Source organism: Mercenaria mercenaria, chromosome 9 (genome assembly GCF_021730395.1).
Source record: "Mercenaria mercenaria strain notata chromosome 9, MADL_Memer_1, whole genome shotgun sequence".
Lineage (NCBI taxonomy): Eukaryota > Metazoa > Mollusca > Bivalvia > Venerida > Veneridae > Mercenaria > Mercenaria mercenaria.
The window spans coordinates 62,793,620-62,811,259 of NC_069369.1; the positions used below are offsets into that span (position 1 = coordinate 62,793,620).

Here is a 17,640-nt window from a genome sequence, read left to right on the forward strand (position 1 = left end):
ATGACGCCGTTTCCTGCCTTTTTTACATTCTAATGATCAAACTAGCCTGTTTTTTTTGGACCTTAAACGAGACAAAACAACTAATTGTGAATATTTCTATTAACGTTTGGCTCTGCATGTTATAGGGATAGTGCTACACCCAATAAATCTTGTTCAAGCTCTTTTTTGTTGCAAACTTGTACTTCAAGCAATTTCTGACGCGAACATTTTCTGAAAAAAAAAGTGTCTAACTCTCGAAGAATGTTTATTGTGCAATTCGTGGTACATTGCATTCCTATTTATCAAACGGCCCTTTGATATTTTAATATAACTGTTGATAAAAAACAAACCTTAACATGTTTTCATGAAAACTGGTAGGATTATGGTTAGTGTTCCTACATAATTTTAACATATTCCCTGTTTACAGATTCAGCTGTCTGCAAGGAGAAATAAAACTAAACATTCTGAGACATCTCGGTACATTTTGTCTTTTGGATCATGTCCAGCTATACACACTATACAGACAACGACTTTAACATGCAGTTGTTTTCTTTCAGATCCTTTCAGGTCCAGATGCTATGAACACCAGACGCTATTATGACCCGAGAGCATGAACACGAATCTTCATTAGTTGAATAAATTACTATAGTACGCAAACACGTATATCAGAAATAACCATTAGGTACCCAGCCAGCATGACTATATCGGCCCGATATAGGTAAAATGTCGAAATGTCGGCAAAATGTGCCGATGTAGGGCCGACGTCGGGCCGTCGTGAGTGAGTGAGTTAGGTTTTACGGCGAATCGACACAAAATGATCATATATCGCCGGGATCGAACCCTTGAACTGCCGCAAAATATTGAAATTGGTAGATCCGCATCAATCAGTGTAACTATTTCGTAAGTCGGATTGACATCGGGCCGATATCTTACATCTTTTTGGATACCAATTAAGCAATCAAATCAACAACAATTAAAAGAAACACGTAATAAAATACGGGTACTTCGCTACCATCTTTTGAAACACTTTGGGTTTGCCTTGCCGAAGTTGTATGTGGTACTTCTTCTTTCTACCTAAAACCATTCAATTATCCAATCAAAAATTTTAAATGACAAAATTAAGCATATAATAAAATTATGGGAACTACATCCATGTTTCTGCAGATGTTAAACTGTAACTTCGACGAGTTAAGCATTTTATTTCTGTTTTACTCTCAGTGATAAGGAATGGCCGTACCGGCGACAATAACTATCAGAACAAATCAACACCCTTTACAATATTTACAAATTTATTTACATAAAATGAGTATTAACAATGAATAAATGATATGTAGAAAAGAAACTGATTATAAGAAAGAAAGAAAACAAATCAAAGTTCAGTATCTCTAGATACAAAGTTCTGACAGTTCCATTTTAATGTGACGTGGCACAGATCTTTCAGTTAATTGCGAACTTTAAGTAGCACAAAAAATATATAACATATCTTCAAATCAAGTCCCTTTAAACCGTGAATACGTTGATTCCGTTTTGGCTCCCTATGGTAGTAGGTGATTGCATCCCTGAGCTGACTTCACAGGATAACAAAAATCAGCGTCTTTGCGGTTTACGACACAACCATGGGACGAAAGCTCTGCGCTGGGAAAATCACATCCAGGCGAGTGAAGACAAGTGAACCTCGGGCATTGTTCTTCCGGGTTATGACATCACCAGGTAAAATCGTCTGGCGGAAGAAGCTAAAATATATAACATATGGTAAGCACCATAGCAAAACAAATAAGTTAGGGCATAAAACTGCTCCTTTGGGTACACCATACCTCCGTAGGCTCCCATAAATAATACGTGCTACTTATACAAAATATATGTGCTACTAAGTTCATACGTCACGTGATTAAAATACGTCACTAATTACTTCCATTATTACAAAAATTTCTTACTTAAAAGACTAAAGTTAAAGTATGAAAAAGATATGAAAAGTTTATGATGAAAAAATATAGTAATGGAAATGATAAACTGCAGCCATTATTTACAACTACAAATTAACAAAATGGTCAGTAAGTACCATGACATACATATTGCCATTTTCTGTTCACGGTAGTGGACCCAAGTAGTCAATAGCCAGCGTGACCCAGGGTGCACCACTTTGCAAGTGTCCCATTGGAGCTCTCGGCGTTTTCTTTGGGTCTGCATTGGCTGCACATACATCGCAAGCTCGGACATGGCGTTTAACATCATCTCGCAGCTGAAACCAATAGTAGTTCTGCAGTATCCTGCATTTTGTCTTCTTAGTACCAAGGTGACCAGCTAACACATTATCATGGGCCTGCTTTAATATTTGCTTTTTCATTTCATTTGGCACAATCAGGTGGGCGTAAACATCTGTACCCTTCTGTTTTGAGAACCTCTTAAACAAGAACCCATCATGCAGAAATAACGACTCCCACAAAACCCAATAATGCCTTGCTGCTGGACTTTGTAGCTCCATCTGTGTATGATCTGGCATTGAGCCAGCCCTAAGTGCTTTGGCAATCACCGCTATGTCTGAGTCAGCCTCCTGTCGCCTTGCCATCTCTGCTGCAGTTACGGTCTCCAACCATGGCCTAATCTTTGGAGTCTCCCAATCTGTGACCGCTCTAACTTGCACACTCGCTTCACTTTCGCTGGTTGTATCTCCTTGGCCCACTTGTTCTATGGTTGGCCCTACCAGTTGCCACGACAACGACATCTGCTCTGCACGCCTTCGGCATTTGTTGCACGGACCGCACTTTAGAGGCTCACTGGTGTCAACATTGCTGCAGTCACAAGCCCTCGGGTCCTCGCACCTAGAAAGGGCATCACAGTGAGATTGGAGTCTGCCTGGCCTGTACTGGATTGCGAATTGGTACTCAGCAAGTATCTCTATCCACCTCGCAATTTTGCCGTTAGGCTCTTTAAGACTGAATAGCCACACCAAGGCTTGGTGGTTTCTGCGCACTGTAAATTTCCTCCCTAAAAGGTACTGCCTGAAATATTGAGCAAAGTATACCACTGCAAGAAGTTCCTTCTCTGTTATGCAGTAATTTTGCTCGGCCTTGTTCATTGACCGACTAGCGTAGGCAATCATCCTTTCCCGACCCGACTAAATTTGGGACAATACTCCCCCAGTTCCAAAACCCGATGCATCAACATCCAGATAAAACTCACCCTCTTCATTTAACGGATAGCCCATGATATCAGCACCAGTAAGCTTCGCTTTCAAGGTCTCAAAAGCTACCTGACAAGCTGGGGTCCAATGAAAACTAACGTCCTTCTTTGTCAGCTCCAACAGGGGCCTGGCAATTTTCGCAAAGTCTTTCACATAGCGACGGTAATATGATCCGGTCGCAACAAAGGCCTTCACCTGTTTCGCCGTCGTTGGCCTGGGCCAGTCAGCAACCTTCGCTATGTTCATGGGGTCTGGGCGCACGCCCTCCTTCGACACTATGTGTCCCAGAAAGGTTACTTCTGTCTGGAGTAAATTGCACTTTTCTGGCCGTAATTTCAGCCCTGCCCCACCCACTCTTGAAAGGACCTCATCCACACGGCTCATATGGTCGTTAAAGTCGGCGCTATAGACGATGATGTCATCAACATACACTAGGCAAGTATGCCACTGGAGATCCTGCAAAACTAGCTCCATTGTCCTTTGAAAGGTGCTACTGCTGTTGCTTAATCCAAAGGGCATCCGGTCATCTTAAACAGGCCATATTTGCATGTTTTGGGGACATCATCCTTTTTTAAGGGGATTTGAAAATACCTAGAGGTCAAATCAAATGAGCTGAAGAGTGTCATTCCTGCCACTGCATCAAGACAGTCCTGTACCCTAGGCAGTGGGAAGCCATCTTGTTTCACCAGCACATTCACCTTCCTGTAATCTACACAGGGTCGAACAGTCCCCGACTTCTTCCTGACAAACACAATTGGGCTTGCCCAAGGCGATGTGCTCTTCTGAATGACACCTTTCTTTAATAAGTCCTCTATAGCAGACTTCTTCTCGGCTGCAAATGCTAAAGGCACACGCCTCGGCCTCTGTTTGATTTTTGCTGCGTCACCCGTGTCGATTGCGTGCTCGGCTACATCCGTCAGGCCAATGTCCCATTCATCCTTGGAAAATATGTCACCATGCTTTGCAAGGAGCTCCGCCACTCTGCCTTTCTCATACTCACTCTTACCTCCTGCTGCCTTCTCATAAAGTCCCTGTAAGTGAGCTGGCACCCCACCCACTCCAGGCTTCACCTCTTTAAGGACAGCACTAGGTCCCGCTCTGTCCCTGCAGGTAACCCTCCGGACCCTGGACAAATTGCCATCCTCACATACGTGCTCTTTCTCAGCAAGAACACTCACGATTCTTACTATTCTCTCAGCAGCACCGACGTGTGCGTCCTGCTTTAAAGTCACATCCACTGGGAAATGGTTCAGTACCCGTACCTTACATGTAGGACCATTATTAATATCCACCAGAGTGGAGGCCATTACCAAATTGTATCGTTCTTTGAAGCCTTCACTAGGTTCAACCAAAAATTCACTATCTCTAGCCAGATCATCAAGCGTCTGCCTCTCAACGTAAACGTCCACTATCGTTTCTGTCCTACCGGGTAATAGTACATCATCAGCGACAGTTACTTTTCTAGGCCCCTTGCCTACTCCTACATGTCGGCATGGTATCTCCACCCCATCCAACACTATAACCCCTATACTCAACAGGAGATCAGCTGGTCCATTCTTCCCGCCCATCAGAACATCAAATCCTAGCAGCGCCTCATCCTCAATATCCACCACTACTTCATGTTCCAACTCGTATGGCCCTAGCTTCATGTGAAACCCAGCCTTCCCCAACTCAGTAATTGGCGACCCATCCGCTCCCCTGAGGTTGCCGGACTTCACAAGCTTCGGCCTTCTTCCTTCACTCATAGCCTCGTACACCCTTGACGACAGCACTGTCCTAGCTGCCCCAGTGTCCATTGTGAACAAGACCTCTACCCCCTCGATGGCGCCCCTCACATAAACACCGTCACACAACCTCCTCCTGTTGCTGCTATTATGACCCTTACCTTCACTGTTCCTCTCGTATTCCGAAACCCTGTGGCCCTTACTCTCTAATTGGACCGTCCCCTGGCCGCTGGAGCTGGTCCCTTGGAGTTTAAATGCACACCTGCGTCTGTTACCTTCGGCCCATTGCTCCCGCTCGGTCTCCGGTCTTGAGGTGACCCATCACCTGCGCACTCTTTTGAGGGCAATTTCTAGCATAGTGCAGAAGCATTCCACTGACTCAATACCCCGCGGCTTCTGATCACCTTTAGGCCACGTTGTATTTGACCTTCTTGAAGCTTCGAGCCTCTCTAACCGCTCTAGAATTTTGGCAAGCATTTCTTCTTGCGCATGTGTTTGCTGGCTGTGACCCGTAATTTCACTACCGCTGCCCTGAAATCTAATTCCACTTGTAGCCCTTTCCGGAACTCTACAGACATTTTCGGTCACAACATCTCTAGGGAACTCCTCCATCGGTACCGCACGTCTTGCTGTCCTGTGTTTCCTTTCCCAGGCCTTACTATTCCTAGTTTGTATAAAATTTACCACATGATATACTGCTTCTTCCAATGTGTCTGGCTCTTTGTGAAATTCAACCTCAAAGCGAATTTCCTCATCCCGAAGCCCATCCAGGAATTTTCTGACCAAATCTTCTTCTCTAGTTTGCCTATCCCTATACCCATGAGCGTTGTCGTAAAGCGTTTTCAAATCCGTGGCATATTCCTCTGCTGTTTCACCCAACCTTTGAAGACGCCGACTGAACTTCGCTGCGAATGACCGACTTGTGTCTATAACGCGAAAACGATTGTGCATTTCAGTTGCGAGCTCCCTATAGTCACCTAAGATCTGCTTTGGTAATTGCCCATATAGGAACTGGGCAGCCTGACCTTCCATACGGGAAGTAACTGGTCCAGTTTATCTTCATCGTCCCAACCGTACCTCTTCGCTATGGCTTCGAACCGTGTAATCCATACATGCCAGTCCTCTTTTCCCGTGAATGGCGGCTTCTTGCCACTCTCCATATGTCTCACTTTCCTACCAGCTTGAAAACCCATACCCCCATAGTCAGGTCTACCTGCACCTATGTATGTTCTAGACTCAGCCGAATTATAATTGCAATTTCGCCCCTGAAGTCTTGGATCAAATCCCTCACAGTGAACTTGTTGATCACGTCCCCCCCCCCCAATGTCACGGTACCTATGCCCTCCTGGCACGGTCTCAAAGTCACCTTGACCTGCATTCATTCCGGGCCGCATCCCATAACCTGATTGAGGGGGGTCCGTCTGGTGTCCACCTTCTGGCAACACCTGCTTCTGATTTTTCAATTCGGCAACAACGTCCCTAAGTACTCCGGAAACTTCATTTAATACCAAATCCGACCTGGACTGGTCCTGCACATGCGCACCGGACTGTGATGTGTTGGCCGCAGCATCAGTGTATGAAGACGTGTGCTGGACATTTGCAGAATAATCTCGAGAGGGCCGCATAGTGACGGCATCTACTTCATCATCTGACAGTGTCTGTAGGCTACTACACCTTGAAAGTTCATGGTCACTCACATTGTCTGGATCTGGCTTGCGGAAAAAGATCTCCCCGTCACTATCAGCTGGGGCATGACTTTCCATGGTATTGTCTTTCCTTACGTAGGTCCGTCTCACTGGATCCTCAAAGAATTAAAGGATCCCACTTTTAACACCAAAAATTATGTTGCGCGCTAGTGGGGGCACATGGTGAGGGGGGGGGGGGGGTGTCGTTGCCTCGCAGTGTGGGGAATAGGTGGAGCGGTATTAAATAGGGAGTGGCAGTGGTTGCCTCAATAATGCTCGGATTTTGCCTCCTGTATCCTACCGAAAGAATCCGTTGTGCCCTAGGAGTCCTCCTTTTACATGCACAATATTTACTAAGTGTTCGGGGCTAGACTGGTACGGTCCACCACGAAAAGATTCCAGGTTCAAGGCTGCAATCGGTATCCGCTGTAATCAGCCCTTAACTCCTATGCCATAGCCCAGCTGTTCCTGCTCATCAGCCGTCTGGGTGTGGTGTTTTGAAATGGACTTCAGTTATATACAAAGGCCAAATATTTTACTTAGTGGATACAGGGGAGTTAACCTATAACTAATTACTATTAAAGATGAGACAACACCTTTCCACTCTTAACAATTTTAATTATTTTATTAACAATTTCAACAAGAGCATATATCTGTATCAGTGGCATATACACTACCTTAAATTTATTAAAATACCCCTGAGGTTCTCGAAAGCCTACCCAATAAAGTTACCTTGCAAAATACCCGACATTATGCAAACCTTTGACTTGTACTCATATATAATACTAGTATTAAATTAAAGCATCACTTTGATAAAGTTTAAAACACTAGAAAAATGATGATAATTTACTTGTAACATGTCTTTGAAAAATAGTTATAAGGAATTATGCAAATAACACAGAATTTACTTAGTAGCCTTAGATGAAAAATTTAAACCTTGTGTCTAAACGTCACAGAGTTCAAGACTGACCTATTTATAAACCTAGAGGTAAAGGGAACATACCTAACTCAAACATTGTCGTGACCCAACCCAAACAAATTTTCAACTGAAGTCCCTGAGCACAGCGACGACCGAGTATTTATACCCAGGACCTGTGCAACAGACGCCGTGTGCAGCAAACGATGCACTAGCGCAGCACTGCAGCGGCATTTGCACCAAAAAGCTTGCAAATGCACGCAAAGTGCAACACCAGTACAGCGCTGCTGCACTGCAACCAAAACGCAGCAAAAAATGCAGCCCGACTGCACGGCACACAAAAATTCATAAAAATACAAGCACTGTGACGATTATACACAGGAATTAATATTGCAAAACATTAATATAGAATAAACACCTTATGATTACGCTTTCTGCAGTTCAGAAGGTGAGCCATTATATGTAAAACACAACTTTCTTAGCGATTCTTACACAACGCACATAGAATGCAGACAGTGTAGCAACGAACCGGAAGTAGTTAATCCAACATGGCCGCTCCCAGCAAAACAATAACTGAGGACTACATATTATCGGAAAAAAATTGAAAATTACACAAGGAATAACTTGAAATTACCTGGCAGGAATACAAACAATGATTAACATCTTCGATTCTGACAGGATTCAGCATAAATAGTTCATTACACAAGTACATATGGACGGGATATGCAAGAAATCATAACAACATGTACATTGTTTACATCTGAAGTCGAGTGTCACTTGATTTTACATAGGAAAATCTTCAAAAAGTTTCTAAAAATAAACCAGACCAGAAGGCCTAGAGCTTAGATATTTGACATGTAGCATTGCCTAGTGGACTTCTACAAAATTTGTTCAAATCATGACCCCCGGGGTCAAAACTGACCCCACCCCAGGGGTCACTTGATTTTACATAGGAAAATCTTCAAAAATTTTCTAAAAATAAACCAGAAGGCCTAGTTCTTAGATATTCCACATGTAGCATCGTCTAGTAGACCTCTACAAAATTTGTTCAAATCGTGACACCCGGATCAAATTGACCCCGTCCCATGGGGTTACTTGATTGTACATAGAAAAATCTTCAAAATTTTCTAAAAATAAACCAGAAGGCCTAGAGCTTAGATATTTGACATGTAGCATTGCTCTGTGGATCTCTACAAAATTTGTTCAATCTTGACCCCCCAGGGTCAGACTGACCCAGCCCCAGGGGTTACTTGATTGTACATAGGGAAAACTTCATAAATTTGCTAAAATAAACCAGAAGGCCTAGATCTTAGATAGTTGATATGTAACATTGCCTAGCAGACTTCTACAAACTTTGTTCAAATCATGGCCCCCGGGGTAAAATTGGCCCCGCCCCAGGGGTTACTTGAGTGTACATCGGAAAATATTCCAAAAAAATTCTAAAAATCGTCAGTTTGACATTTGAAACATGTAGTTCATTTTTCTCAGGTGAGCGATCCAGGGTCATCTTGACTGTCTTGTATCATAATCATATCTTAAGACTGGGATATATCTTTGTGCATGTATCATAGAAATGAAATATAACGTATGCATTTATGTCATTATGTTATTACATTACTGTTGTATATAAATGTGTTGGGTTTTTTCTATGAAAACTACATATACTAATATTTTACGGAAAAAAAACCCTGTATTTTAAACGAATTAAGTTAATTTATTTCGGTGTTTCAGATATAAATGTACACTTATTTTGAGAAAAAAAAACAACAGTTTTTTATAAACAAATCATATATCCTGGTAGTTTGTTGTCTCATGTGACGACAAATGACGTTGAAGCCCACACCTTGAACGGAATTTCTTTTTTTTTGCAAATACCACATTCCAGAGGAGAATTCCCATCGCTGTCTCGTCTTGCATTTTTGCCTGAAAAATAAATTGAGCAAGGAAATACAATACTGTAGATTCCAGATCTATTGAAATTAAAACACAAGTTTGCTAATATATTAATTCGGTTATAATATTTCTTTTGTGTAAAATATTTTAACAAATTTTCTGTCAATTATAAATACAGGGTCAATGGAGATGGGAACTGAGAATTGGGATTAAGAATTGAGTCGAGAACAGATTGCACGGGTTTTTTTTTAAGTAATTTCCTTGGGCAAGATACACACAAGACTAATGCACACCATAGCAAAACATCGATCATATTATTTCCAAAATCACAAAAAGCTAAAAATAAGTCTCTTTTTTTGTGCCCAAACGTCGTTATATGTGATTAGAAAAAGAATTATGAAATTCCGCGTTGTCTGCTGCAACTTGAGAAAATTCATGATTTGCCTCTTCAACCGGTTGCACAATAAACATTCTCCGAGAGTTGGACACTCTTTTTCCATAAAAAGTTTGCGTCTGAAATCTCTTGAAGTACAAGTTTGCAATAAAAAAGAGCTTGAACAAGATTTATTTGGGTATAGCACTATCCCTTAAACATGAAGAGCCAAACGTTTATAGAAATATTCGCAATTAGTTGTTTTGTCTCGTTTAAGGACCCCAAAACGGGCTAGTTTGATCATTAGAATGTAAAACACGACAAAAAACAACGCCGTTCAAATATCAAAACATGGACTGGCCATTTTATAACTTCAATAACTTCGTGAATTCAAAATCTATGATGCTGAAATGAAAAACCGAATGTGACGTAGACAAAGAACTAATGCATGCACATATACATAAAGTTCATAATACCATTATAGAAACACACTAACCTGGTAAAAAAACAAGCGAACACGCGATGATTTCAGAAAATATCCGCCATTTTGTAAGTTTGCAACGATTTCGCTCGCTTGAACCAAGTGTGCAACCACTTCACGTCCTGCCCCTTGAGTAGGTTGTCCCCCTTGGAAATTGTCCGATAATCAATATTGGTTTCCCTGCTGATATTACTTTGAGCAATAGGTTATATAGGAAATTTATTTTCAATCATTATTATGATTAATTTCAAATATGTCTTTTGGTTTGTGAACATTTTACCAGATATGACAGTATACATCAATTTCGTCTCTTCAATTTAATGTGAAAATATTTATTCTAACTGAACATCTTCTTGCTTTCAATTTTGTATTAAAAGTATCACCATCGCTTATATTGAATATATAGTAAAAAACACTAAAATTTTCAATTTCTTTTACTTTAGAGGAAAATAAATTATATTTTCCAAAGCATGACAATTTATTATCACATATGTAGGTATCTTGACTTTATAAACAATACAATAGTATAATTATAATTGTAATAGGTTAGAGGCTTCTTAAAGTTCTGATGTAACTTAAACCGTGTTAATCTACGGAACTGCATATACCAATAACTAAAGTACGATTCAATATAGTCTTTTGAAATAATAACGTTAATAAATGTCTCATTAGTCAAAAATAGAAAAAAAAATGAACAGAACAGAATAGAACAGAGCTTTGATTTTTCACCAAACTGTTTATGAGAACGATACATATCAACATAAATTACATTATTTCCGACTGAAAGCTAAATATCTTTGGAATATTGAAACATTCGACGACAGGAGAAAAACTACGTCAAAGAATAATTTTCTTATGAAATATTGTAATTTGCAAGTTAAGCGCTCGTTGAAAGCTGGTGAGAGGGGGAGAGAATGTGTACATTTATTTAAACAAAAGACACAGCATGGTTTACACGCTGTGCAAAGAAAGGGTGAAATTAACAGACGCGCAATATCATGTCTAGTTTAGCAATGAAATCCAAGCTTGAAAACAAAACAAAACAAAATAAACAAAAAAAAAAAAAACAACATTTATAATAGCATGCTTTCCATTTGCAAGGTAGGGTTATCTCTTTAGTACGACCTACATTTTTCGTCACGGTTTTGTTCGTGGAAAGCAGGCAGAATAGCCACCTTTACAGCTAAAGACTTTAGTTTACACGATAAATTTGATTTCGTGATTGAATTGTTTAGCATGTACAAACACATATCTGAATGGCATATTTGATTTATGTATATCGTTGATCATACAAGTAACTTAGAAACTTTATATAAGTAGACAGGGTGAATCAGAGCTTTTAAAAAATGAGTTTGGATCTCAATGATACACATACACCAATGGTGATAAGAAAAAAAAAAACAGAAACTGGATTCATAATTAAATAGATTTTTTTCTTTCCTTGATTTCTAAGGAAAACCTAGGATCAAGGCCATTTAATAAAACATGTGTGTGCGTGTTTAAGTAACATGTATGTTTTTTAAGTTTGTTAAATTGCTCGTGTTTTTTTTTTTGCCATTGCCTGTCAAATACAGTATTGCTTCGTTTGTTGCTTTATTTTATCATGTTTTAAAGGATAAACTTCTAGGCATGAAAGTTAAACAAAAGTACCGTTATATGGACAAGAACAATCAAACAAAATGGGAATACATGTATCTTCACACAAGTTTCGTTTTTCTCGAGGAAAACTATTATACATGCTTTTGCGGGAAAGCTCGTTTATGAAATAATTCTAGGATTTCAATGTTTAGCGGGATTCAAAGTTTCAAAAGAAAAGAAAAGAAATTTATTTAAAAGTTTTTATTTTCTGTTACATGACAACACGAATTCCGCAATATCATAAGCTAACATAATAGTTTTTTTTACAGAAATGTTTAATATCTTCACAAGAATAATATTTCTATATGAATCTATAAAACAACAGGATTTATATCAAAAACTGGCTACACGTTTTGTTTCTTTCTATGGAGAAACATGCGAGCTTAATTTCCGTTTATTACCTAAAGCAAAATTTTAGATCAATACAAAATCCATGACAAAGAATTATTGACTTGGGTCATGAATGACACGACTTTAGCTAATGTAAGGGAGACACTCCAATTTGAAGGGAATTGCTTTAACACATTCAATAATTAAGGGAGAGAATTCTTGCAAATTCTCGTTAAAAGCTGACCATGATTCATTTTTAAAGGGAAACATTATTTCGTTAAACAAATCTGGGATTTTTTCGCAGAAATACTTTTATTTCATCTGAAAACTTAAAAATAAACGTAACAGGATCTCCGATGGAACATTATTAAATCGATCATTCCGAAAAAATATACTGAAGCACTTAAAAGCACGGATTTCAAAGCAGATAATTTATCAATTTGTGTAGACGAACTGCAATTAAAAGGTATTTGACGAAAGTACATTAAGCCGGAAAATCTAAAACTAAACCAGATATCCGCGATATTGAACAGGAAAAAGTTTTAACCCAAGTCGGAACATAAATGGGAAAATTCACTCAATAGCACCCTACGTGGGAAAAAGTCTGGATTCAGATTTCACTTTCTTATTCCTCAAAAAAAGGCGAAACAGTTCCAGCGAAAATTTATACATAGGACTATTTTCAAGGAATACAGACTAAATCTTATGAAATTATCAGTTGATCAGTTGGGAAATGTATTACACGTAAAAAAAATACCGAGAAACTTTAGTACATTTGATGTAGGAATGTGATTTTGCCAAAGAGATTTGGAATGTTTTGATACAAAAATGTCAAGACATTTTTTTTTAAAACCCAACTTTCATTTTTTTGCTCTCAAACTCGCTGTACTTTTCGGCTTTATTAGTTATATGAACAGCCCACTTTAATACGTAGATTCGTAAATACTAAAATGTTTGAAACAAAATGGGCTATGGAACTATATATAGATATATAGAAATGATATGAAACATAATCATACAAAATAACCACTTAAAACTTTTCACAGATATTTAAGGTCAGCAAAGATTATATCTGAATAAAAGGCCTTGAAATTGAAGGCATACATTTCAAAAATATAATTAAAACGCTGTACTGACAGATTTTGATTAAGGCAAAGGACGTACCCAAGTAAGGATTCTGTTTCAAAAGAAAGTAATTTTCGCACTTTGCGCTATTAGACAGGTCAATGATATCGTATAGCGAAGGGTTTTTTCTTGTTTGAATATATTATTATAGCTACTGTTCAGCGTTTATAATTTGCTTGTGAGCTATTGTAACATCTGTATTATATGGATTTCATTTACTTCATAATAATACTTCATTTGTTAAACATTGTAAGGCTTGTAGGCGGATGCTCCCCGACTCCTATTATGCCAATGACAGGGAAAATAAATGGGGATGCCCATATGGGGCCTAAAAAAGCGTTGTTACTGTGATTGATGATCTCTCCTCCCACTTCAGTTAGAAAGAAATAAAGAAGGAAGCAATAATTAAATTGTGAATAAGAGTGATATTATATGTCCAACTTGTTCCAATACTGTACAAACCCTTTGCACTGAAATAGTCAAGGAAAAGAATGGGTATATATAACAATAAACAAGAAAATTGCAGGAGTAGATATGTAATATGTGGTTAAATAAACATTTGAGTTAAAAAATATGGTTGAAAATACTTCGAATTTGCATTTCGACGACTAATTTAGCTAAAAGCACTGCCTTCATGTAACAGAAGAAAAGAAGAGAATTCAGGTAGGTAAACCCATAGCTCTTGGAAGCAGATAGACTACGTCGATCGAAACACATGTTCCTTGATCGAAATTAATCTCCTGTTATTTAACATTAATCAACATAATCTGGATTATTTTACATTTTCATATTAATCTAAGATTTGGAACATGGTTAATCCGTTACCTGTAATCAAGAAATACAGTTCTTTCCCTTTTCTTTATTATAATAGTGTTTCTAACATTTCACAATGTCTTAGATTTTGGCTTGTTCAGATTCGCCGTTCACAGTATTACTATTGTAAAATACTAAAACGCTTGATATACTAAACACATCCGTCTCTTGCCTATCACGTTCAAAATAGATCCTGGTGACAAATAGCTTCGGGTATTTCCTGGCATTATTTTTATTGTTAATGACGTCATAATAGTGCCAGTACTACGTGACGTCACCTAAGTGCACGCTATTTTAGACAAGGCTTTTCCCTAGGGAAAGACAGGAACATCCATCCCTGGCACGTGCTCGGACATGTATATACTTTCCCCGCCAGGTAGGCAAATATATATTCTAATCCATTATTAGAATAATATCAATATAAGGATAATACACGTTTCTTTTTAACTTCTGCAAAATTGACGGGCTTTTGCACGACAGAGATCACGTGCAGAGATCGTAAAATTAACAGAGGGCTTCAGTACATAATACAGTCTAGGCCTAGAGCTGGAAGGTGAAACCCTCCCCCCCCCCCCTCTAGGGATTTTTGAAGACCCCATTAATTTTGAAGCCCCTTGTATGTAGATCATATTTCTGAATTCTGCCATCTGGCAAGCGGGTTCTCCATGAGTTACAGCCTGTTATTTACGTTACCTTAACAATTATTTAATAAATGATAAAACTGGAATGTGGTGATTTATATGGTAGAAACAACAAAAATCATTAGCAAGTGGGTTTAGTAATACGCAGAATATGCTGTTGTCAATGTTCCCGCTTAGTTTTGTTCTCTCAATCGATCAATTCATTTTGTAATTTACGTTACCATACGTTTTATAAAAATTTTCATATCGTTTAATTCAATATGTTTAATTGTCAGAAAATATCAGATATGTCTAAATTATAGCATTTTTGGATACACATTACATTAGTATTTAAGTATTCATCGTTCAGCCGTTTTAAGTACGTTACCATTATATACGTTACTAAAATTCACGATATAATATTCTTATTTCTCAGTCAATAGATTGTTTATGTAATCCTTATAATGATGCTCAAACTTAGATATCTTATCAAGTTTGAACTAGTTTGATAGCACAGCACTGACATTGTAACCTATGTTACGGCACGTTACTGAATGTTTATTTAAGTAACTGAAAAATACACGCATACAACCGCTTACCTGTTTAACCAAATAAATTCACACAATTCTAAATTGAGAAACAATTAAGTTGCGGGGTTCAGTCACCTAAGTCATCATAATCACTGTCTGTTTCGTATATGGTGTCAATTATATTGGTCACCTCTACTTTTTCATAGTCATTAGAGTCACATGTTGCTGATGTGTCACAAATAATTTCAGCTAGTTCTTGAAGCACTATATTATCGGTGCACCAGTCATATTCCAACACATTTTCTGATCCAAATTTCTATCCACTTTCATGTACTTTTGGTATAATTGGGTAAATTGATATTTCACACGTGTTATGTGCATCTTAAGTGACAATTGGCACAGTGGAAATAGACTCATGTCCATGCCATTATATTTGCTTGGGACATTGCCATCACGTACTTGATACTTTGCAAGAAACCTGTCATAATATAAGTTTGTTGATGTCATTGTATTCTTCAGTCTATAGATTGCACAGACAATATTTTCGATGCCATTCAGAGGTCATTTGATCAGTGATGTGAACTACTTCTGCTAATGTTGCAACATACGCCTGTTTGTCCTCTACTAATTTGAGCGGTGTTACTTTCGCTGTGCGAACAAAAGCACTGGTTGTGTCAACCAGTCAGGCAGTGTATTGCATGAAAAATTGAGCAGATTCTTTCTCCTTTGCTTATAAAGATGAAGTGAGCATTTAAATGGTGTCTCTTATTGACTGTTACAGTGTAAAAAAAACAGCATTTCGTATTTTTGAAGATATCACCAATAACGCAAACATGTCTGTAACTGAGGATCTAACTTGGATTTTCGCCTTTCGTGTAGTGCTATTAGTACTGATATCCGTGCAATGAATATTAATCTTGTGTCTGCTTCTTCCTTTGTATAGAAACAGTGGTGCGATATATAAGGTCGAGCTTGAACTTTTTTCTCATCTTCACTTGTGAGTAAATTACACTTTTCACCATTGACAAAATATAGTTGTCTTCTTCTTCATCTCTGGTGCATAGGAATCACATTTTCATTGTTCGAAAATTAGATTGATTAATTGTGTTTTGTTTTCACTATTTGACATGAATGCTTTTCAGTCACATGGTACTTTGGTTTTCACTCTTGACAAGTAAGAATTTTGGACAAGATCTATATCTTCTACGCTGATAAGATTTGATCGACTGAGGACTGTAAGTGTTACAAAAACTGTCTTAGGTAGTTGACGTCGGCTACGTCTTGGAATGTTGCAGGGATGGCTACTTACTAAGCTTTGCAGCAGGGCGTTACTGTCAATCAACAAAACAATGTCATCTTTTTTGGACGGCTACAGCCTTTACATAGTGAAGTAGTTTTGACTTGTCTGTTTTCATTAGCATTCCAGTCGCATTGGCTATAACGGCCAGGGGATAGGTCCTAAAGGAAAAGAACGTGTCAATTCTAGATCTATGTTGTGTTGAACAGCCAAAAGTACCAACTGTTCATACACGTTACGTTCTGCTCTTACCTGTGGTATTTTGTATTTTGTTTTGAGTATTTTAACTTCAGCTATGGCAAATGTTTTGAGTTATCTTCTCTTAATGGGGTCTTGAAAAGGAACTGATTTTTCAGTCAATCTTCTTTTGGTAATCCATCCATTGTCTTTTCACCTTTTTCAGTTGCCTTAAGGTCATGAGAGACTTCGGATTTCACAGGAATACCAGACATTTTTACACACAGTAATTTTCATCTTTGTTGGTTTTTCCAGCCTGGAATGGGTTCGTGAAGGATTTTATGCCATCATGACCCTGTTAACTCCTTCTTCTTCACTCCTGCGTATTTGAATAAGTTATACTTCTTTGTGTTGGGACATGTCTTCCCTGTGTTGCTTCAACATAATGGTTCTGTAATGACGTGTCATGCACCTATGGACATATGCAGCATAGTTTCTACTGAAACCAAGTATGCCAACCTCAGACTTTGCATATCTGTTACTTGTCTGCTCTGTAGTGATATCTACAGCATTTCTCAATGCTGGTACAGAAGACCTAGATTCACTAAAATCATTACTTCGGAGAAGCTCTTCTGCACCTGGGTCTCAACAGGTAAATGAGGAGGTAGGGGGCATCATTTTTGCGATCAAATGCGAAGAACAAAGAGCACAGTTTTTACAGAGATGCTGTATGTAAAAAAAACAAAAGCATTACCGGTAATCTGTGTTGCTTGGTTGAGCAACAACATCAAGTGAATTATGTCTACATACATTAACCAAAATTGAGCAGTTTTTGCCACTTTCACCCTTTCTGATTTCTGATTTGAACTGCACATGTC

General features: G+C 38.6%; 1 protein-coding gene across 1 annotated transcript; it reads right to left on the reverse strand.

Moving 5' to 3' along the window:
• Nucleotides 1-3,663: 3,663 nt before the first annotated feature.
• On the reverse strand, nucleotides 3,664-4,956 carry LOC123546249 (uncharacterized). Its single transcript, XM_045332443.1, has one exon. The coding sequence runs from the start codon at nucleotides 4,954-4,956 to the stop codon at nucleotides 3,664-3,666; it is 1,293 nt and encodes a 430-aa protein (XP_045188378.1).
• Nucleotides 4,957-17,640: the final 12,684 nt, after the last annotated feature.

What these genes read in the sequence shown, in the direction of transcription:
- LOC123546249 (XM_045332443.1), bottom strand. Translation starts at nt 4,956, where the DNA reads ATGGACACTGGGGCAGCTAGGACAGTGCTGTCGTCAAGGGTGTACGAG.